The sequence below is a fragment of the Poeciliopsis prolifica genome, unplaced genomic scaffold (genome assembly GCF_027474105.1).
Source record: "Poeciliopsis prolifica strain line A6 unplaced genomic scaffold, Auburn_PproV2 SCAFFOLD152, whole genome shotgun sequence".
NCBI lineage: Eukaryota > Metazoa > Chordata > Actinopteri > Cyprinodontiformes > Poeciliidae > Poeciliopsis > Poeciliopsis prolifica.
The window spans coordinates 101,385-122,246 of record NW_026562527.1 but is presented as its reverse complement, the minus strand read 5'-3'; the positions used below and the strand labels follow the sequence as shown (position 1 = coordinate 122,246).

Below are 20,862 nucleotides of genomic sequence, written 5' to 3'. Positions count from 1 at the left end.
CAAAATGAACTGCATGTTTCCATTTGTCATAACTTCTGAATTCCAGGACAGAAACGTCTCTGCAGTTGGAAAGTCGGGCCCTCCGGTCCGGCTGCAGCAAGTGAGAAAGTTCAGGCTGCAGCAATGACAGATTTTTATCCATTTGATCTGGTTTCTGTTTTGGTAACTTGTGAGAAAATGATCAAATTCTATTTTTGATTTAAGAATTTGATTAAACATATTTATGTTCAGCTAAAAACAAAACAAAAAATTTAATCTTAATACTTTCTTAAAATGTTTTAAAACTAAATTTAAAAATATGAAAATGCTCAAAACATGCATCACAGATTAGCATTAATATACAATCTACTAGATGTTCTCCAGGGAGGTCAGAGGTCAGTAGGACAACATGGAGCAACAATTAATGAGCTTCCAGATCTGAGGGCCCTCAGAGGAAAGTTTAGTTTTTCTGTGAATTAGAGAAATTGTCTTTTTGTTTCCAGTTTCTGGAAAGTTTCTCTAGAAAAGTTTCAAACTGAACTTCTGCTGTAAACATTTGTTTAGAAAACGTTTAGAGAAACGCGGCTCTGCATCGTCAGCGCCGCCATGTTTCAAATGGCTCATTCTGTAAAGAAGATGAAAAATTATTTGATTTGATTTTTGGATCATTTAAAACACCAAGTAATTGGATTCAAAGCAATAAAAATTGGGATATAAACATTTAAAAAAAATAACTACAATAAATTAAAAATATTGTTTCATATTACCAAAAACATCAGTTTATTCCATAAAAGAATGAATTTTATTTATTTAATGTCAGAATGTTTTCATCAGCTTATTGTTAATGGCATCCAGTCTTTAGATTATTCTGTCTTTGATTTTTTTTAGTTATTTGTTCTGTAAATATTTTTTTTGTCTTTTAATAAAACTTTGCGTTCTCTCCTGTGAATTACTTTGTGAGCTTTTTGTTTTCTTAAAGATGAATTTTACCTGTTGTTCTGGTTTCTGCATATTTATATTCCTACACTGTACAGTTCCATTAATGTAATAAAATTAAACTAACATGACTTTGCATTAACAGGTTCCAGCTAATCTATATTTTTTTAATGATCTGCTTTGTTCGTGAGGAAGCTGCAGAAGGATTTGGTCATTTGAAAGCGTTCAGGTTTCCATGGATGACTTGCATTTCTCCGGCTGTCAGAGCAGAGATGTAATTACAGGCTGCTGCTCCATCAGGTAACAACAGTGAGGCGGATCCGATCAGCTGGAGGCCTCTCTTTTCTCTGGGCTTTATTGTTCATGGAGATGTTTTTGGATCTGCAGTGATGAATAATTGCCACTAATCCCAGCAGCGTTGTGTTTCTGAGCTGATGTTTTTTAGAGCTGAAGGATTCCAGAATGATCTGTCCAGATTCAGCGGCCGACCCGGCGTGTTGTGAAAGAAACAAAAATGCTCTCTGGCTTGTTTCACTTCTCCCTCTGAAACAAACAAAGGAGGGGCCGGAGCGTCACATTCCATCGCTTTGTCTCAAGATAAGAGTCCAGTTTGACTTCACGCATCCAAAAGAGTAAACATTTAATATTTAATGTCTTGGATTTTGTAAACATCTTCATTTGGTGCAGAGGAAACAATGAAGAACTGAAAAGTGCGTCTACGTGCTTCAGGGCGCAGATGAACCTGTTCTGACCTGAAGGGCCAGGGGGTCAGAGGCTCCAGGTTCACTGAGAAAACATGCAGAAAGTTGAGATGTAAACTTTGAGCAGTGTGAGAGTGAGCAGGCTGAGGTTCACATCGCTGCCGTTCATCTCAGGTTGTCCAGACAGGATGGATCTGAGCGACACCTGAAACCTGGACTCAAATCATACAGAAAGTACTGTGTACCTAATAAAGTGGCCACTGGCGGTAAATTTCCAGGATTTCTGAATATCAGTAGAAATTTCTATTTAGTCTTTGGCTAAAGACTAAATATTTTGCCATTTCTCCCGCTATCGCTAGGCTAGCTAGCACATTCCCTGTGCTGTAGTCCACTTCCTGGTTTGGTCTCTGGACCGCTTGGCATTCACATATGCATTCAAACCGAACCCAGACTGGTTGGGAGAACCAGAGGTCAGTTAACATTCACACCAACTGAACTGTACTTTCTACAGAATTTGGATTAAAGTGGATTCAAAAAGCATCTGCCTGATTTTAGAGGAGCCGTCCAGTTCAGATCTGGAAAGCCAGATTAGCTCTAGAGTTTCTACTGGACCGAACCGAGCTGATTCTGGTCGCTTAATTCGGATTTTCAGAATAAAAGCTGGTGTTGTCCTCTCTGGCTGCTGTCTCATGTCGTGAGGATGCAGAACTGGCATAAGCGGGTATTTTGGCCGCAGCGGTAACAATGGGCTCAGGTGAGTCTTTGTGATGAATACAGGGCCCAAACAGAGCAGAGAGCCGCTGGAGCGGAACCAGATTAGTGGGTCGGTGTGTCAGCCCGCCGGGCTCAGCTGGCTGTCATCAGCGGTCAAACGGCTGCTCTGTTATTTCCAGCAGCAGGTTTGTCTGCCTCCTTTTGTTGCATAACAAGCTGTGTTTACCTGGGCTAATTTTATCCCGGATGGATAAAAATATGAATGACTGACCCGCTGCGGCTCAGCAGCGACGCTGGAGGATTTTCAGCTGTTCTTCACGAGAGCTGAGCTTTTCACAGCTAATGCTAACAGCGTTTTATCAGAGCAGGTTCATCAATCTGCTGGTTCTGACACTGCAGCGATGCGTCTGTAAGACTTTGATCTGCTTCACAACAATAAACATCAAAGGTCTGAGACCGCCTCCCAACATGACGGCGAGTCTAACAGCGACACAGCAGCAAACACCTGACAGCCGGTCCGGATCGATACCGGCCGGTCCGGATCGATACCAGCCGGTCCGGATCGATACCAGGGATCGATACCGGATGAACCAGATGTTTGGTTCCAGATTAGTTTTCTGGCCAATCATCCAGGGCCGGTCCAAATCTTTCTGGGGCCCTAAGCTGATTTTCATCTGGGGGCCCCTCATATCAACACCAGAAGCTTCATCATTCCTGAGCTAATCAGCATCATTGTAATTAGCTTACATCACATCAGTGTTATGGTTATTTTAACCCAAGAGGGGAAACAAACTGAAAAATAGACTTTGATATGCAGAGTTTGTGGTGTAACTATTTTTTGTTATTCTAAAAAGTATAATCCAGTATATAGAGGTAGACGATATGGCTGAGAAACTCAATATAAGAATTTATCAGTTTTTTGCCCTAATACTTGAGATACTGTCAAACTGGTGATTGCACCCTATCCTGTTTAATTCAGTTTCCCCTTAATATGGCTCGTAGAAGATGATCCATTTTCGCTCCAGTTGTATTGCGGAATTGAAAATGGGCATCAAAGTTAATTTCATATTGAAACATGAGATTCTTTTACTCAGTATTTGATTGCATTTTGCTAAGAAAATAATATACTAAAGAATATGAAGTAAAATGATATTTTCCAGCGCAGCTATAGCACCCCCTAGAGCCGCCACGAGGCAACTATTCATTCATTGAATTATTTTGACATCCATGTTTTCCAAAAATTAACAGTTTCTTTACTTTTCTCTGAATGAAAACTATTTTTATTTAACCTCTTCAACATTTGGGACGTTCATGCAGTGAGAAAGTTGACACAATCAGTTGTTCTGCCTGCTGTGTTTAGATGCTCAGCAGCTTCTCCAGGACGGAGGCTCCGGCCGGGGCGCTGGTGAAAATCGTCCCGACAAAGACGCGCGTCCCCCAGAGGGGATGGCGCAGCGCCCGGCAGCAGCCCAGGTCCTCGATACGGAAGCCCAGCTGGGCGAAGCGCTCGTCCGTCTCAAACAGCGAGTTGTTGGTGTAGGGGCCGAGGAAGGCCAGGCCGGAGGACGGGTCGATGAAGTCGGCCCAGAAGCCGGCGTCCCGCAGGGCCCCGCAGATCTCCAGCGCTCCGTGGATGAACGTCTCCAGCTTCTCCTCCCGCTCGCGCTCCACCGCGTCACTCCATGACGTCATGTCGCTTCGGGTCTTCTGGGTCACAGTGATGACCGTCAGGTCGGACCCTGGAGCCTCCGGGAACATGGACAGGAAGTCTATTCTTAACGCTTCCGGGCAGGACAGGATGGCACACTCCACCCTGGAGTCGGAACCGGGAGGTTCGGAAAGTTCGGAGGGAAGAACTTCATCAGTTACCTGGAAACCCGAGAGCCCGTTTCTCCTGCTGTGCTCTCCTTCTTCCTCCAAGGGGCGCTGCAGGCCCCCTGGGTCACACAGGTAAAGGTGACGGTCCGGACCGGCCGGGTTCTGGTCGGACCCAGCTGTTCTGGTTCGGACCAGCTCATAGTTCTTTACGGAGCAGGCAGCAGCTGCAGAGGCCGGTCTGCTAGCAGCCAGGCTGCGGACCAACACATTGATCCCGGACAGGTACCGGACCAGCCTGGTTCTGCCGGACAGAACCGGACTCAAACAGGACATTTTACCGAACCTCTGACCGCAGACGAGTCTCTCTTTTCCTCCGCTTTTTCAAAGTGTTTCAGTTAAAACACGGAAACTCGTCGTGTCCTTGTAAACTCTCCGACCGTGTAAATATTCTAGCGCACATGCGCATTTCCCACCTACTGCTTCTTTACTTCAGCTGTTTTCACACGGTTTTGTCGCCCTCTGGTGGTGTGGCGAATAAACTCCGGGTTTATCATTTTCTTCATTTATTTTAACCATACTCCATAACAAAACAATGGGCATGCATTACTTGTCCAGTTTCTCTTAAAACAGAAGAAGGTCTTTGAGAAGTTGTAAAGCGGTTTTAAAAGCCAGACTTTCTTCAACTCTGTTAAACATACACTTCATGTAATTTGTAAATCGGAACACTTGAACATCAATTTTAGTCTTGCAATATATCTAAAAAACATTGCATAACCAAATATAGCTTTTCAAACTATTGGATTTTGGTTTTTACTTTGAAATAAAGAAGAATGTCATAATATTGACAAAATTTTAATCCTTAAATGTTTTTAAATCAACTGTATATGATGGCTGGATAAACTACACAGCAAGTTTGTTGTATTTTTTCTTGTTTGTTGCCTCTCGCAATATGGCGGCGACGTCGACGTGTGATTCTGACTCTTCATCGTTCATGAACGGAAGCTGTCTGTAAGGGGCAAACCCCAAACCCGGCGATGAACCTGCTAGCCGGTTGCTAGCTCCGTCAAATAGCGAAATAGCTTGTTTTAGTTCCGTTTTGGACAAAATGTCTCAAACAAACTGCGGCAGCAGCGATAATGTGAGTGAATATTCAGCGCTGAAGGAGGAAGTGAACAGAAAGGTTCGTTAAAACCAGTTGCTGTCGGCTAACTCGCTGATGTAGAGGATGATGAGCAGCTTTCACATGTTTTAGTGCTGAGGTTCGGATGCGTTAGATGAATATTCTGACTTTCTCACGAGCTGAGTGTTTTTGTTTTGATTATTTCATCTTTTAGGTGAAGGAGCAGAAGATTATTGTGGACGAGCTTTGTAACCTGAAGAAAAACAGGGTGAGCAGAGCTAAAGCTAACATGCTGTGGCTCCACCAATCACAACCTGGCCTTCAGTTTAAATTACAGTGACAGGTCTCGGTTAAAATATTTAATCCAATTAATTGCAGAGTCTTATTGATTAATCATAATTAATAGAGAAAAAATTTAACAAAACAAACACTGTCAATTCCAACATTCTTTTGCTGCTAACTTGTTGAATGAACAAACATCAGCTCAAAATAATCTTCATGTTTTTTAATCCTTTATTTGGTTCCTAAACCATCAAACTGCTGCTTTTGCCATTCAGTTTGTCTGGACTGATTGTTTAAAACGATCAAATCTGTTTCCTTGTTTGTGTTTATTTCCTGCAGAAAGTTTACATCCAGCAGAGGAACAGCAACGTTTTCTTCCTGGCTGACAGAAGTCAGACTCTGAGTTCCTGTAAAAGTAAGTGGATCTTTTCCGGGTCGTGTCTTCTGACCCTGATGGAGTCGTGATCCCGGTCCGTTCTGTCTGCAGAGGAGTTGGACTACATGAAGAAGGAGCAGCAGGACCTGTGAGGTCATCACCATGTGCGGGATCTTCTGCCTCCTGAGTCGGTCCGCGGCTCCAGAGGAACTGGACCCGGCGGTCCTGGAACCTCTGCAGAGGAGAGGACCGGACTCCAGCCGGGACGTCTCGGTTACAGAGACGGACTCTGGTTACCGGTGCCTGTTCTCCGCCCATGTTCTCCACATGCGGGGCCTCCTCACGCCGCAGCCGCTACGGGACGCCGACGGGAACGTTCTGCTGTGGAACGGGGAGATCTTCGCAGGCCTTCCGGTGGATCCGGACCGGAACGACACCGCCGTCCTCTCTCAGAGGCTGCAGTCCTGCAGAACCGCCGCTGAGATCCTGCCGGTGCTGTCAGCGGTCCGCGGGCCCTGGGCCTTCGTTTACCACCACAGGGCGACGGAGTGCCTCTGGTTCGGCCGGGACTTCTTCGGCAGGCGGAGCTTACTGTGGAGCTTCACGGCGGAAACGATGACCCTGACCTCAGTGGCGGCTCACGGTCCGGCCTCCGACCCGCAGCGCTGGCAAGAAGTCCCGGCCGCCGGCGTGTTCAGGGTCAACCTGAAGGAGTTTGCTCGATCCGGTTCCGTTTCCTTGGAGGTTTTTCCCTGGGATCATCCTGGTATTCCCTCCACCAGCCCGGAATTCCTTCCCGTCGGCTGCCAGGCGGCGATGAACCCGGCCGGGCTCGCTCTGTCCGCCCCGGTTCCTCCTCTGAACGAGTCACTTCCTGTCTCCAGCCCTGACCCGCCAACCGAGTCGCGGCTGTCGGTCCGGGAGCTGGAGGAGCTGCTGGAGGGAAGCGCGCGGCCGGATGAGGCGGATCACCTGATCCGAGTCCTGAGCGAGGCGGTGCGGAGACGAATCCAGGCTCCGCCTCCTCCGGCCGGTTCTGCCGGCATCGCTGTTCTTTTCTCCGGAGGAATCGACTCCATGGTCCTGGCCGCTCTGGCGGACTGCCATGTTCCCGCTCAGCATCCCATCGACCTGCTGAACGTCGCCTTCAGACTCCAGGAGCCAAAGAACCACAACAAGAAGCGGAGCAAGGATTCCCCGAACGGCGACCCGGCTGCAGCCCGGACCTTCAGCCCCTTTGACGTTCCGGACCGGCTGACAGGAAGGGCCGGTCTGGAGGAACTGCGTGGCCTGAATCCTGAGCGGCGCTGGAACTTCGTGGAGATCAACGTGACGCCGGAGGAGCTGCAGGAGGCGCGGCGGCAGCGGATCCGACACCTGGTGCTTCCGCTGGACTCGGTGCTGGACGACAGCATCGGCTGCGCCGTCTGGTTCGCTGCCAGGGGCGTCGGGGCCGTGATGGAGGGCGGCGGGTCCAGACCCTTCACCTCCTCAGCCAAGGTGACCTTTCACCTTCTGTAGCCGAGAACGATTTCCTGTTTTCTTCATGGTTCGACCTGCAGATCCAGATTTTTGTTCTTTATTCTTCAGATTTAAGAACAACATTAGACTGATTGGTTTATTGTTGATAAACAGTTTATTCTGGTGATTAATCATCTAAATCGTCACATTCCAGCCAATCAGAACCAGCACTAATCATCTCTACTGACAATTATTTCAGTAATGGATGAATCATGATGAATCGTTTCAGACTGAGCATAGATGAGTTTCTGCTAAAAAAAAAAAACCTTTTAAATGTTTTTGTTTTATTCAAATTAAGCCCATAAAGTGTTGGATGAACCCAGATTTTATATTCTGGGTCTTGGAACGTTTATGTTATTTTATTCTTCTCATGCAAGCCGTTGATCAACGATCCACGCAGTAAAACGTGAGTCCGGCTGACGCTCCTGTTTCTGCAGGTGGTTCTGACCGGAATCGGCGCCGATGAGCAGCTGGCCGGTTACTCGCGCCACAGAGTCCGGTTCCGGACGGCGGGACTCCGGGGGCTGCTGGAGGAGCTGAGCATGGAGCTGGGCCGGATCTCCTCCAGGAACCTGGGCCGGGACGACCGCGCGGTGGGAGACCACGGGAAGGAGGCCAGGTAGGCGGAGCAGCAGCCCGGAAATGACTTTCAGAGAAATCTGATGGAAATGATTGAACATTAAATCTGGGTTTTTCTTTTTGTTACAAAATAAAGGTGGAAAGTTCAGGTTTATGCTGGTTGAAGTTTCCAGACCCGTTTAGTTAAAATAAAAACCAGAGCAGCTAAAGATTATTATAGAAATCAATTAATCTGACAGTTAATAACTCTGATTAACCCATTATTTCCTGGTGATTAATTCCTTCTTTTGATGATTGATTGATTAGTCTGAAGTCTAATCAGATAAAAAGATTTTTAATTTGACCTTTTTGTTTGCAATATTAGAAACATGTTAAAATCCAACTTAAATTATATGGCAAAAGGTGTTTAATATCCCAGACTGTGAATATTAAGTTTTAGCAAAGTAGAAATTATATTTTTATCATAAAATTTGATTCCAATCTCATTTTAGATTATTTTCCTTATAATTTTATTTTAAAAAGTTTTTATTTTTTTCATTCCATCATGCAGAACAAAAACCAGCAAAAGTTTCTTATGAAAATATTTGGTTTTTATTGAGGCTTTTTTCTGAAAATAGTAACAATAAAAGACAATCAAAGTAGATTTTTGAAATCCTTTTATTGGTCAAATTTATTCTTTGATGACAGATGAACTTTGGGAGATTAAAGGTCAGAGTGGGAGCTAAAGGAAATAAATGCTTTTAAATGATTCATTTATTCTGCTGCTCAGAATGTGCCTGGTTCTGATCCGACCCGCTGCGTCCCGTTTGTCCCTGCAGGTTTCCGTACCTGGACGAGGGCGTGGTCAGCTACCTGAGCTCGCTGCCCGTCTGGCTGAAGGCCGACCTGTCTCTGCCGCGCGGCGTCGGCGAGAAGCTGCTCCTGCGGGCGGCGGCCAGGCGGCTGGGCCTCGGCCGATCGGCCGTCCTGCCCAAGCGGGCCATGCAGTTTGGCTCGCGCGTAGCCAAGATGGAGGACCGGCGGGAGAAGGCGTCCGATACATGCAGGAGGCTCCTGACCGGGTGACTGGCAGCCTCTGATTTCCTGTTTGAATCTGTCTAAAATCATTTGCTATTAAAATGCTCCTTTAAACGGTTCGTTGTCCTCCAGCTTCTCGCTGAAGTAAACGTCACAGTCCAGGTAAGACGGCAGGTTTCCCACGTCAAAGCGTCCGGAGATCTCATGGGCGAAAACCGGCTTCCTGATGACGTCAGAATCCAGTTTCAACATTTTAAATCATTTCTGGACGTCTGAGCGGCTGAAGGAGCGTTTCCTGTTACCTTGGGATGAGCCAGGACACGAAGTTCCCCGGAGCGTCGCGCTCTTCGATCGGAGCGTCCTGATGACACAAAGTTTCTCAGTGAGAATCTGAACGCCTGGAAGCTAAAACTCGTGGTTGGGGTTAAATTTGACCTTCTTCTCCTCCAGGAAGGCGTCCAGCAGAGGAAGACTCTCCTTGGAGAACACGTAGAAACACGGACACTGGGAAACATTTACAATATTCACAGGTCAAAACCTACGAGGGAATATCATTAGATAGTGGAACAGCACCAGCTAAACTCTGTTCTAATAGCCTGTTAGCATTAGCTTCTGCTAAATCCAGTGTTCTAACTGTTCTGATGAGGCATGCTTTATGGCTAGCGCAGTTAGCATGTAGCTCTGGACTCACGGCTCTCCTGGACTCGGTCTCTGAAGGCCGCGGCTTTTCCTTCATCCGGAGAACCCGGAGGTCGTCATCCACCTCCAGGATCCCGTACTTCTGGGTTTCTGCTGAGCAGCAGGAGAACGTTCGTCCTTCCACTAACTGCAGCATGATGATGATGATGATGGTGATCTCACCTTCGTCCCTGCAGCGGTAGCACAGCAGCAGGCAGCTGTCGGCGCTCCGGGCCTGCAGCTCAGAAACCTTCTGTGTGACCCGACCCAGACTGAAGTCCTCCCTGAACAGCGTGTCGCTGCAGAAACATCAGAACCGGCATCAAGTCCCCGAAAGCCGCTCCGGGTCCAGACCGACCAGAACTCACCCTCCGATGACGATCACGCCGTCCTGGATGCCGAAGTGCTTCACCGCCAGCTGCAGGCAGGCGACGGCGCCGAGCCGCTCCTGGGACGGACAGACCACGTTAATGTGGGTCGGATCAGAACCGGAGCGGTTCTAACGGGTTTCTATTAGTTTACTTCGTTGCTTCGCGTCTCATCACTGAGAATCTGCACTTCTGGAAACTCTGCGGCCCAAACGGCGAACGCAGCCTGGTGGAGAGCGTTGGTCTGGGGAAGAGCAGAACCGGAACCAGGCGGTCCGATTTAAAACCATCTGACGTTTAAATCTGGCTTCACTCCAAACTGCATGTCAGGTTATTCAGATTAAAGCAAAACTAAATGATGGAAAGTTCTTAAAGCTACAGGCTCCCGTTGCTATAGTAACAGGATTAAACAGGTCCAGCTTCCACCAGTTTGATCATTTTTAAACTACATTTGTGAACAAATCCCAGTTTAGATTAAACTTTTAGATTTGAGCTTGTTTTCCAAACAACTAGATGTTGAAAACTCTTTAATCTGATCGAATCACATTTAACAGCATTCAGTGAAATTTCAGCCTTAATGAGACCGGAAGCAGGCCGCTGGTCGCGTTGCCTTGGCCCGGCCCGGGAACACAGAAGAACCCAAACAGTTCAAGTTTGGCTGTGTTGCTTTTTAACTCGAGGGGTCAAAGGTTGCGTGGAGTTGAGAAATCGGGTCATTTAGTTCATTAACCGGTTCCGATCCGGATCATTCCCTTCGGTTCCGTTTGATCATCTCTACTGAACCGTGATTGGAGTATTTGTTCCTACCACCACGTAGATCCCGTCCACGGTTCCGGACCGGGTCAGCGCCCGGACCCAGCGGCTGATCAGCGGGATCCGGCCCACCGGCAGCAGCGGCTTCGGGACCCCGACCAGGTGAGCGAACCTGCCGCTGCGGTCGGACGAAACGTCCCGCTGCAGTCTGGTTCCGTAGCCCGCGGCGAGAATCACGGCCTTCATCTGGATCCTGTCTGGGCCAGTCCGGGTCGGGATTCTGGTACCAGAACAGCGGCTGAACTGAGGCAAAGTTCCTGTTCTTCTTTAGAGGTTTGGAAGGAGCTCTTTAGCGCTCTACCGCCCCCTGCTGGAGGAACTCATGAAATCTGCAGAACACAGCAGAACCGGACCACAGAGTCCAGAACACAGCAGAACCGGACCACAGAGTCCAGAACAGCACCGACCACAGAGTCCAGAACACAGCAGAAGGACCACAGAGTCCAGAACACAGCAGAACTCTGTAAAACTGACTGGATCATAAATATTATTTCTATGGACATAATTTGCTGCTAGGTTCTCATGTGTCGTCGCTCATCAGGCTGCATTTCCTCACGTTACTGTAATTAAATATAATTTGTAATAAAATCCTTTTTCATTTTCAGTGGAACCGTTTTACCCTGAAAACTCATTTGGATCAAATATTAAACTTGAGTGCATTATGTTTCTACTCTGGACCAAAGCATGAAATAAATTCTGATCCTCGTCTTCTCCGACCAGAACCGTTCATGTTGGACCTCTGACCCGACAGGAAGGACAAAACATAAGTTCTGACAAACTAACATTTATTGACCCAGTCGGGGTAAACCGGGTTACAGCAGCAGAACCGTCGGTCTACTCTGCGTCTTCCGACCCGCTTCCAGCTGCAGGCGGCGCCTCCGGTTCTGGAACCGTGAGCGGTTCCGACTGATCCGATGGCTCGGCCTCGGGCTCCTCCATTGTTTCCTCCAATGGCTCCTGGCCTTGTTCTGGTTCTGGTTCCTCTGCACTTTCGGATCTTCTTCCTGCAGAAAAGTTCCTCCAGACTTTAAGTGACAGGTTCTTGTTTCGGGTCAGAACCACTGGGACTCAGACTCGACTGCATTCTAGAGTCTTTCGTTTGGTTTTTCGGACCAGAGTCGGGTCGGTTCTCCAGATTGTGGTGACCTTTCAGAACAGGAAGTCTGCTCACCTGGTGAACCGGGTCGGTGGTCTCTGGTGTCGGTGGCCCCGCCTCTTCCTGTTCCATCGGTTCCTCTTCATCCCTCAGCAGAACGGTTTCCTGCTGTAGCGTCGGTCCTGGTCCTGGTTCTGGTCCTGGTTGCTGTGCGACAGTTGGTTCTGCCGGTTCCTCCTGGAACATCAGAGGACAGTGAGACCCTGAACCCGACCGGACCAAGAGGGAGGAACGGCGCTGACCTCCAGAACCGGCTCCGCTGGCGCCGGGTCGGGCTTCTTGTGGGCCTCCAGCACCGCCATGACGGAGGTCGGGATGTGAGCTTGCTGTGGACAGGAAGGGGACGGTCAGAAGCGTGGTGCAGCGCAGCGTGGCGGGCAGGAAGTGTGAAGAGTTCTGACCTGATGTGGCGTGAAGGACAGGACGTGCTGCAGCAGCGGCGCCCTCATCTCCGGGCAGCGCTCAAACACGCTGGCCAGCTGCAGCGGCGGCAGCTGCAGCAGAACGCTGTAGGACTGCGGCTTGGTCCGCTGGCAGCACTTCACGAAGCCCTCCCACACCTTGGGGTACTTCCACACCTGGAGGACGGGCGGAGGTCAGGCGCCGACCCGATGGAGTCGGCTGACCCGGCGGCGGCGGTGGCTCACCTGCTTGACGATGAGGCGGGACAGGATGTTCATGACGAAGCCGCCCAGGCGCGGGTACATAGTGAGGGACTGGATGACGGTGCGCATCAGCAGCATGGGCAGCGGGTTCTGCTCCATCAGCTGCTGCATCACCACCGCCAGCACCTCCGACGTATAGACGTTCTTCTCCCCGAAGCACAGGTTGGTGGCTGTCGGCCCACAGGAGATCAGACATATTTAACCACCAAAAACATCCTGAAAATACCCCTACTGACATCTAGTGGTGAGGATGAAGACTGCAACAGATCCGGCCCTCCAGAGGGCGATATAACACCAGGCAGCGACACATCAGGCATCAATCAACAAGGTTCAATTTAACCAATTTAACCTCAGCATTACTGCAGGTAGTTCAGGGCTTCTGCTAAATGCCATGTGGGACAACTTATTTAAAATGATACTGAATAAAGTTCGTCCTCTCAAATAAATCTTAGTTTTGTTACTTTAGGAGCTGTTTTCTGATGTTTAGACTCAAACATCACAGCTGTCAATGATTCAGTTCAACTCGTTATTTCTGCTGCCTGGTTTGTTCTCGCGGTTCGTGACACATCAGAGTGTTACTAAAACTGGGACCCTGAAGCAGCTGGTGTCTGAACTCTGACCTTTGATGATGGATTTCATGTCGCACTTTGTTGAGTCGATGTTGTGCAAGGCGATGAGCAGATCTCCTGGAGTCAGTGGAGAAACCGAAGAGCTTCCCTCACCTGCCAACAGAAACCAGATTCACTAGCTAACGGCTAACTGCTGAACCGCTTCGCTGCATCAAGACAATTTATCAACAGGTTTTGCTCTAGTTTGACAGAAAAACATGTTTAAGCTGCATAGCAGTAGCGCGGGGGAAGCGGCGCCCCCTGGTGGGGAGTCAGAGTCGTACTGTGCTGAGTTCCCAGCAGCCGGTTGAAGACTTCCTTCACGACGATGGGGTTGAGCTTGATGAGCTTCGGCAGAGCCTGGATGACTTCATTCTGAGGAGGAAACAGAACCGTCAGCGAAACGCCAGCCGAGCGGCGCCGGCCCGACCCGGCCCGTTCCCCCAGCAACTCCACCTTCTCCAGGCCGTTGATGACCGGGATCAGGAAGCGAACGTCCGGAACGCGCTTGTGGTAGAGGTCCCGGACCCGCTCCACCAGCTCCGGCGATGGAGGCACTGGGCGGAGGAACGACACGCATCAGAACCGGACCAGTCCCATCTGGACCTTCGTGTTTTTTTCTGTCTGGGTTTAGATCTTTCCTACCTTTATCGGTCAAAATGTGCAGGCAGCGAGTGACCAGAGTCTCCGCCCCTTTAGGACAGTTTTCAACCAGAAGCAGCAGCTCTGGAGAGTTCATCCCCATCCCGCGGATCTGAAAGACAAAACCCAACAGTCAGGGTGAGCTGCAGCTCTATAGATCTGCAGAGTCATTCTAACTACTAATGTCTCAGATCCAGAACGCGTGCTTTAGCCTCTCAGGTTCTGATGCCACAGAAAACGCTCATTTTCCCAGCTGATGCATTTGTACAGCAGGAGGAACAGCAGCAGATAATGAGCCCAAATTCATCCTGAGCTGCTGGACAGCGCACAATCACAAGCTACATCATGACAGATTTGGTTCTGTTGAGGCCAACATGTTATGTCACTGATACCTGGATGAAATTAGCATTAGCATTAGCTTCCACTGAATAGCATATTAGAGGCGCTGGTGAGGCGCGTAGCGTCAACAGAACTGATGTTTATGAAGATTGTTATCGTTTCACTGTTGGGTCGGATTGCAGATCCAGACCGGCTGACTCTGCTGATCCACACGGGGTCATAAGTATACATACACCCCGTAATGTCTGGTCAAACGTCTCCTAGAGGAGACCTGAGGACAGACTCACCGGCTGCTCGATGGCGCGCAGCACGCTGCGCTTGATGTCGGCGATGGCCTCGGTGTAGACGGACGCCAGCTCATGGACCAGCCGGTGGTTCAGCGGAAGGAGGGACAGGTAGAGGAAGAGACACTGTCTCACCGTCTCCTCCGTCCACGGAGCAGCAACCTCTGCAGGGACATCAGACATTAGTCCCTCTGGAAACGTAGCCGCTTCCTGCGCTGTACGGGTCGGTGAGGGACGCTGACCCGTGTCCTTATCGGCGCCGAACAGCAGCGAGGGCGGGTTGGGGTGAACCAGGAGCTGCAGGTAGTTCAGGGCAAACTTCTCGATGTAGTCCCTCAGGTGGTCCTTCTCATACATCCGCTTCAGGAAGGCCAGGGCGGTGCTGCGCACCTGCAGCACATCCACAGCTCCACCTTAGCATTAGCTTCAGATTTATCTGACCAGATCCAGAGCACAAGCTTCATCAGAGCTTAGCATTAGCATTAGTTCAGAATCAGTTTGATCAGGCCATATTTGCTCCATTTTCATGTATAAAATCAGGACGGATGGATTTGATGAAACCAGTATAAACCAGTGGGAGCGGCCCGGCCTGGCCCGGCCCAGTCAGCAGAACCAGACCTTCTCTTTGTCGTGGGAGCTGAGGTCCAACAGAACATGGAGGTACTGGAACTGCCTGGACGGCCTCTTGACGATCAGCTCCTTCAGCGTCGTCATGCCCAGATAAACCCGGGACTGAAACAGAGGTCAGAGGTCAGCAGACAGCTCAGCAGGACAGCCAGAGGCGGAGGACGGCGCGTCTCGGTCACCTCGTCCTCACAGTAGCGGCGGATCACCTCCAGCGCCGACTCGGTGATGATGGGAGCCTCCAGAACCAGCTTGGTGAAGAGCCTGGAACAGAAAACGGGTCGGACTGATCCGGTTGCTACAGACATTCCAGCTTCTTTCCCAGAAATTCAGCTTCAGCCAAAAATAATTAATCTTTTAATTTATGTTGAATATTTCAACAGAAACTGGTGACTGGAAAATCCCAGAACTGGATCAGCACCAATAAGGAAATAGGAAGGAAAAGGGTAGGGAGCAGGACACATTGGAGGACAGAGTGGACCGAGCGGCGGCCGCCCCACTGACCCGTCCCTCTGCTCGGGTTTCTCCTGCAGCCCGGACAGCAGCGTGTAGAGGCAGTGGTCGTATCCGTCCAGCAGGCCTGCCGGCAGCTGGCTCAGGTAGCTGTTGTACTCCTGGTACAGCAGAGAGAAGGCCAGGTCGCTACGGCATCGCATGTCCTCCAGGACGTAGTCCAGGACGTCCTCCTTCATCACGCCCTCGAACTGGGTCACCAGCCGGGACAGCAGCTTCACCCTGACCTGCATCATCATCATCATCATTATCACATAGCCATGGAAACTTACCCAGCCAATCACAGATGAGTATTTCTCAACCAGCCAATCAGAAAGCAACTGAAACCTAATACTGGAGATGCTTTCAGGTATTTTTTACTTTGTTTTAACTTTGGTAAAAAGTTAATTGGCAGTTAAATTTTGATATCAAATATTCAACACTTGATATAAACAGATTATTGTTATTAATATCCAGAAATTCAGAGTAAACTTCCTGTTTCTGTTCATCTTTGATCATCCACACCTAAAACCATTTTTCCAGATGGACCGGACCGGACCGCCCTCGGCTCTTACGTGGGACATGCCGCTCTGGGTGACCGCCTTCTCCGAGTGCAGGATGCGCTTCACGGCTCTGGAGGACAGCGATCCGATCTGCGAGTCGGACAGCGGCTGGACCACGTCCGCCAGGCGGAACACCTTCTTCCTGCCGCCGGCGCCAGCCATCCTGCAGAGGAGCACAACGTCAGGGCGGCCGACAGACCACCAGGTCGGTTCTGGTTCCGGCGGGCTCACTTGGTCTGGACGGAGGGCAGGATGGGCTCAGGAAGCCTCTTGACGGCGGGCGCCTCGGGGGCAGGCGGCTTCTCGCTGTAGCCGCCCACCACGGAGATGGCCTGGCCCACCATGGAGGACAGCGACCGTCTGATCAGGACGTCCTTCCCCCCCGACTCGTCCTCCACCGGCTCCTCCTTCCCCGACTCGTCCTCCCGCGCCTTGCACTGCTCCAGACCTGCCAGGAAACATCACTGTGATGTCACAGCTGCCCGGATTTCTGACAGGCTCCTCATGCTAATGCAGCTAGCCACTAGCTAGCACAGCCCCTCATGCTAATGCAGCTAGCCACTAGCTAGCACAGCTCCTCATGCTAATGCAGCTAGCCACTAGCTAGCACAGCTCCTCATGCTAATGCAGCTAGCCTCTAGCTAGCACAGCTCCTCATGCTAATGCAGCTAGCCACTAGCTAGCACAGCTCCTCATGCTAATGCAGCTAGCCACTAGCTAGCACAGCTCCTCATGCTAATGCAGCTAGCCTCCAAATGCTAGCCTAGTAAACCATCATGCTAGCTCAGAAAGCCCTGCGGCCGTTAGCGGCGCTGACCTGGTCCGATCCCGGCCGCCGTCATCTGGGTCGCCATCAGCCGGGCCAGGTGTTTGATCTGGGCGTCGGTTCCGGCTGACTCCACCGGTGTGTAGGTGGCCTGGAAGGACGCCGGCATGACGTCCGGCAGGTACACCATGCTGATGAGCACCTGGCAGACAGACGGGCGTCAGCTGGACGAGTCCAGGGCGACACAGACAGACAGGAAGTGGTGGCGTCTCACCAGGTTGGCGACGTTCTCCGGGGTCAGCAGGGGTCGCAGGAATTCGGCCGTGAGGTCGATGGCTGACTGCGGAGTCGGGGCGGCCGCCGGCTTCGGGGCAGCGAGCGGTACCGGCTCCTCTTTGTCCTCGTCGTCTTCGATGAGCGCCGGTTCTGAGGGCAACAGGACTTTGATTAGGCCAGTGGCGGCCGGGCAGAGCCAGGCGAGGGGGGTCACCCACCCATCTTGACCTTCTTGCCCTCGGCGGCGGGCTCGTAGCGCGGACGCTTCCTCTGCTCGCGCGGCGGCGGCGTGTTGCGGCTGATCTCGCTCTGCGGCATGCCCAGGTCCAGCAGCAGCGTCCCGATCTGGACCTGGAACTCCAGGCTGCACGGATGCTTCAGAACCGACACCAGGTGCAGCTTCAGGTTCTTCCTCACGCTGCTCACCTGGGACTTGGCCAGGGTGGGGGGCAGGTTGGCTGTGGGGGGTAATTATCAATTGATCAGTTTAATCAACTGTTCATCCAACCAAACATCCGTCCGTCCGTCCATCGGTAGACCTCTGTGACCTCTGACCCTCACCGTGCAGCGTCTCGTAGGCCTGCACCACCTCGGACATGAACATCGGGCGTTGCCTCGCGATGGTAGCTAGGGAGCCGAGCGCGGTTGTCAGGTTGATGCTGGAAATTGCCGGGTGAACCATGAACTTCAGCAGCTTGTCCAGCGCCGCCTTCCCCTCCTCGCACAGAGCGTCTGCAGACCAGAGACACGTTTAGCGCCGCCACGCCACGCCTCCTCTGACCTCTGACCCCAGGCCGTACCGTAGCGGATGTAGGGGTGGTCCCTGGGGACCTTGTCCAGGCTGATGTCTCCTTCCTGTCTCTTGGGGACGTCGGACTCGGGCGTCCGCGGCGACAGTGTGACGATCAGCGACTCGGTGAACTTGATGGCGTGCGTCCGGACGCCGTCGTTCTCCGAGTCGAGCATGCTCAGAACGTCTCCGGTCATCTGGGACACCAAGTCCCAGCAGGCCTCCTGCATCTCCGACACCGACCGGGACCGGACCAGCCACTGGCGGGAAGAGCCAGAACGGATCAGGTAAAAGGTCGGGTTCCCTCTGCTGGGTCCGGTCGGCCCGCTCCTCCTACCTGCAGGGCGACCTTGTAGAGCTGCGTCAGGGACAGGATGGCCTTCTTCACCACGTTGACGCTGTCGTCCTTCAGCAGCAGGTTCAGGTTGGCGATGAGCCGCAGCAGAAGCTCGTTGTCCCGTTTGCTGAACGGGTCAGAAACCACAGGAAGTGAGGTTCTGGAGCAAAATCAGGACCAGAACCAGCAGAGTTCTGGCAGCTCACCAGGCTTCCTCGATGAACCCGATCACAAACTTCCTGACTTCCATGGACCGGTCCGTCTGGAAGGCGATGATCTCCTGATCAACAGAAACATTTAAAATCAGATTGAAACACTAAAATATGATGAATCACATAAACTCTGATTGAATGGCAGCTTCATCAAGTTCGACTTTAAGATAAAAATCTTTATCAATGGGAGAAGAATATAACAAAATCATCAACATCCCTTTAATGAAAACAGAACGAAAGCTGAATTTGTATCTTTTTAAATGAACATCATTAAATCATGTCCTATAACGTGTGATCAATAAATGCTTAACTAAATGTATAGATTGTTGATTAAATATGCCGTTAAACAGCTGAAATCCAAACTGTCAAACATCAATCCGTCAAAAAGATTCGTCTTCTAATGTTTTACACATTTTGACCAGCAGGGGGCAGGAAATGTGAAGATTTTTGTCAATAGATCATTAAAACTGAAGAACTCAGTTATTTATTATGAAGTTCGTGATAGAACAGTGTCTTTATTCTAGGTGTAAACATCTTCATCCAGCCTTATTTTTATTTACTTTTCCATAACTCAGTTTTTTTACTTACATCCAGGAAGTTGTCCAGAAGAGACGGATCCTTGTTGATGATGAGTTCCTGAACCTGAAGAGACAAACAGAATCAGAGCAACTGCAGCACAACCTGCCAGCAGGGGGCGCCCCTTCAAAAACACACAGAATAATGGATTTTACTGAAGCGAAAACAAACAAACCTGTTTGAGAACAGTGAGCTTTTCATCTGTGGGGATGAGAGCCGCCTGGTTCAGCAGCTCCACCACCTGAAGAACAACAAAACAAACATTTTATGGTTTCTAAAGGAAAAAAAGAGAAATGTTTCAGATAAAACAACAGCAGCAGCTTCATTTTCCACAAAATTATCTCTGCAGCAGAAACTGCTGCTCCATAAATATCTATTAAATGTTTTTCTTCTGTCCTTCAACGGTAAAGGAAACCCAGACAAAATCCTGAAATCCATGATATTCCAGGCCAGGATCTGAGAGGATGTCTAAAAGGAAGCGTCTGCATCAGAAGAACCAACTCAGCTGCCTCCTTTACTCAAAGCCGAGAAGCTACAGGCAGATGATGAAGCTCCAACCTTATCGCCATGACAGGAGATGGTTGCTACGGTGACAGACTATATTTCTTGACTACCTGATCTAAATGTGGTCAGGTGCAACGAATGATTCTTCATAAAATCAGGAAATGATGGCCAACCCTGAGCATCCGCTTCATTATGCTGGAACGCAGACTGCTAGAGGAGGTCCTTCTTGTAAAATCTACAACTCTCTGAAGAACCTTTAATTTGATGTTTCTGTGGGATCAGAAACATGATCCCAAACAGAAAAAATGAGTTGGATGATCAGTTTCTCTCGGTCTGGATCCTTTTATCGATTCATTATCATTACCTTCTCGCTGGTGGTGACGTCGAGGACAGCAGGCGGCTCCCCGTCATCTGAAGGAAGCTCCATGATGCTGCTGTTAGTGGATCACAGTGAGGACGGCATGGTCTGGAAAAATCCTGGAAAATCCTGGAAAACATGGAACCGATTCAATGGAAGTTAACCAGAAAACTGGAGTCCAAATTCTTCACACCGAAACACGAACCGAGTCACTAACAATAAAGTGTCTGATATTTACGTCATGAATATGAGCAAATAAAATAATCACAAAGGTTCAAAACGAATTTTAATTAGAAAGTGCCACAGTTATCTTACCCGATATGCTAACCACGATGCTAACCTGCTCCGTTTTAACTTAATTAAAACATTTGAAACCCAAAAACATACCACTTTAATTCTGTCCTCTTGTTAAAGTAAGTATTTATAGCTGGCCGACAGGAAAATAGTTTCTTTCCAGAATATTTAATTCATTTATTTCTTACAAAAACAAAACTGTTAGCGCGGAAGGCAAGAAGCCATTCTTCTTCTTCTTCTTCTTCTTCTGCTTCCGGTTTTAGCTCTGAATCAGCGCGTTTGTGCAGCACCACCCCCTAGTGTAAAGAAGGCAGATCGGCATGTCTTGGGATAATGTATGACTGTATGAGGATGTCTCACTATCTTTGATCCACTATATACTGTTTTAGTTTTCTGTCATACAGTTAAATAACATATATTTCGTAATTAAATAAATTGTATCCTTATTTCCTTCAGTTCCCAATATTTCCAGGG

At 49.6% G+C, this 20,862-nt stretch overlaps 5 protein-coding genes across 7 annotated transcripts; 2 read left to right on the top strand and 3 right to left on the bottom strand.

Annotated features, from left to right (window-relative positions):
* Positions 1–3,565: 3,565 nt before the first annotated feature.
* On the bottom strand, positions 3,566–4,624 carry LOC129355968 (cobalamin trafficking protein CblD-like). Its single transcript, XM_055025599.1, has one exon. It carries the CDS (start codon positions 4,479–4,481, stop codon positions 3,687–3,689), a length of 795 nt encoding a protein of 264 aa, XP_054881574.1. The 5' UTR covers positions 4,482–4,624; the 3' UTR covers positions 3,566–3,686.
* A 536-nt stretch (positions 4,625–5,160) lies between these two features.
* Positions 5,161–6,148, top strand: LOC129355993 (ASNSD1 upstream open reading frame protein-like). The gene is made up of 4 exons (XM_055025622.1): positions 5,161–5,328; positions 5,483–5,536; positions 5,890–5,965; positions 6,038–6,148. The coding sequence occupies exons 1-4, from the start codon at positions 5,254–5,256 to the stop codon at positions 6,076–6,078; spliced, it is 246 nt and encodes an 81-aa protein (XP_054881597.1). The 5' UTR covers positions 5,161–5,253; the 3' UTR covers positions 6,079–6,148.
* On the top strand, positions 6,089–9,162 carry LOC129355992 (asparagine synthetase domain-containing protein 1-like). Its single transcript, XM_055025621.1, has 3 exons — positions 6,089–7,426; positions 7,885–8,066; positions 8,845–9,162. Exons 1-3 carry the CDS (start codon positions 6,089–6,091, stop codon positions 9,089–9,091), a joined length of 1,767 nt encoding a protein of 588 aa, XP_054881596.1. The 3' UTR covers positions 9,092–9,162.
* LOC129355995 (uncharacterized) lies at positions 9,118–11,167 on the bottom strand. The gene is made up of 8 exons (XM_055025623.1): positions 10,897–11,167; positions 10,244–10,333; positions 10,090–10,169; positions 9,905–10,020; positions 9,735–9,832; positions 9,479–9,547; positions 9,346–9,404; positions 9,118–9,266 (listed from the first exon to the last, which is right to left on the bottom strand). Exons 1-8 carry the CDS (start codon positions 11,086–11,088, stop codon positions 9,140–9,142), a joined length of 831 nt encoding a protein of 276 aa, XP_054881598.1. The 5' UTR covers positions 11,089–11,167; the 3' UTR covers positions 9,118–9,139.
* A 503-nt stretch (positions 11,168–11,670) lies between these two features.
* On the bottom strand, positions 11,671–20,586 carry LOC129355991 (symplekin-like). 3 transcript variants are annotated; one of them, XM_055025619.1, is made up of 27 exons: positions 20,482–20,586; positions 20,101–20,223; positions 19,408–19,473; positions 19,245–19,298; positions 18,651–18,724; positions 18,445–18,571; positions 18,118–18,367; positions 17,879–18,049; positions 17,536–17,775; positions 17,316–17,467; positions 17,093–17,243; positions 16,507–16,723; positions 16,288–16,438; positions 15,725–15,960; positions 15,403–15,484; positions 15,215–15,328; positions 14,839–14,986; positions 14,600–14,760; positions 13,977–14,085; positions 13,788–13,888; positions 13,616–13,706; positions 13,344–13,445; positions 12,706–12,893; positions 12,460–12,636; positions 12,301–12,384; positions 12,074–12,235; positions 11,671–11,906 (listed from the first exon to the last, which is right to left on the bottom strand). In XM_055025619.1, the coding sequence occupies exons 2-27, from the start codon at positions 20,161–20,163 to the stop codon at positions 11,715–11,717; spliced, it is 3,663 nt and encodes a 1,220-aa protein (XP_054881594.1). In that variant the 5' UTR covers positions 20,164–20,223; positions 20,482–20,586; the 3' UTR covers positions 11,671–11,714. The 3 variants fall into 3 exon arrangements, with proteins under 3 accessions (XP_054881594.1, XP_054881593.1, XP_054881595.1); XM_055025618.1 differs by having other exon boundaries at positions 20,410–20,580; XM_055025620.1 differs by having other exon boundaries at positions 18,651–18,706; positions 20,410–20,580.
* Between the last annotated feature and the right edge of the window lie 276 nt (positions 20,587–20,862).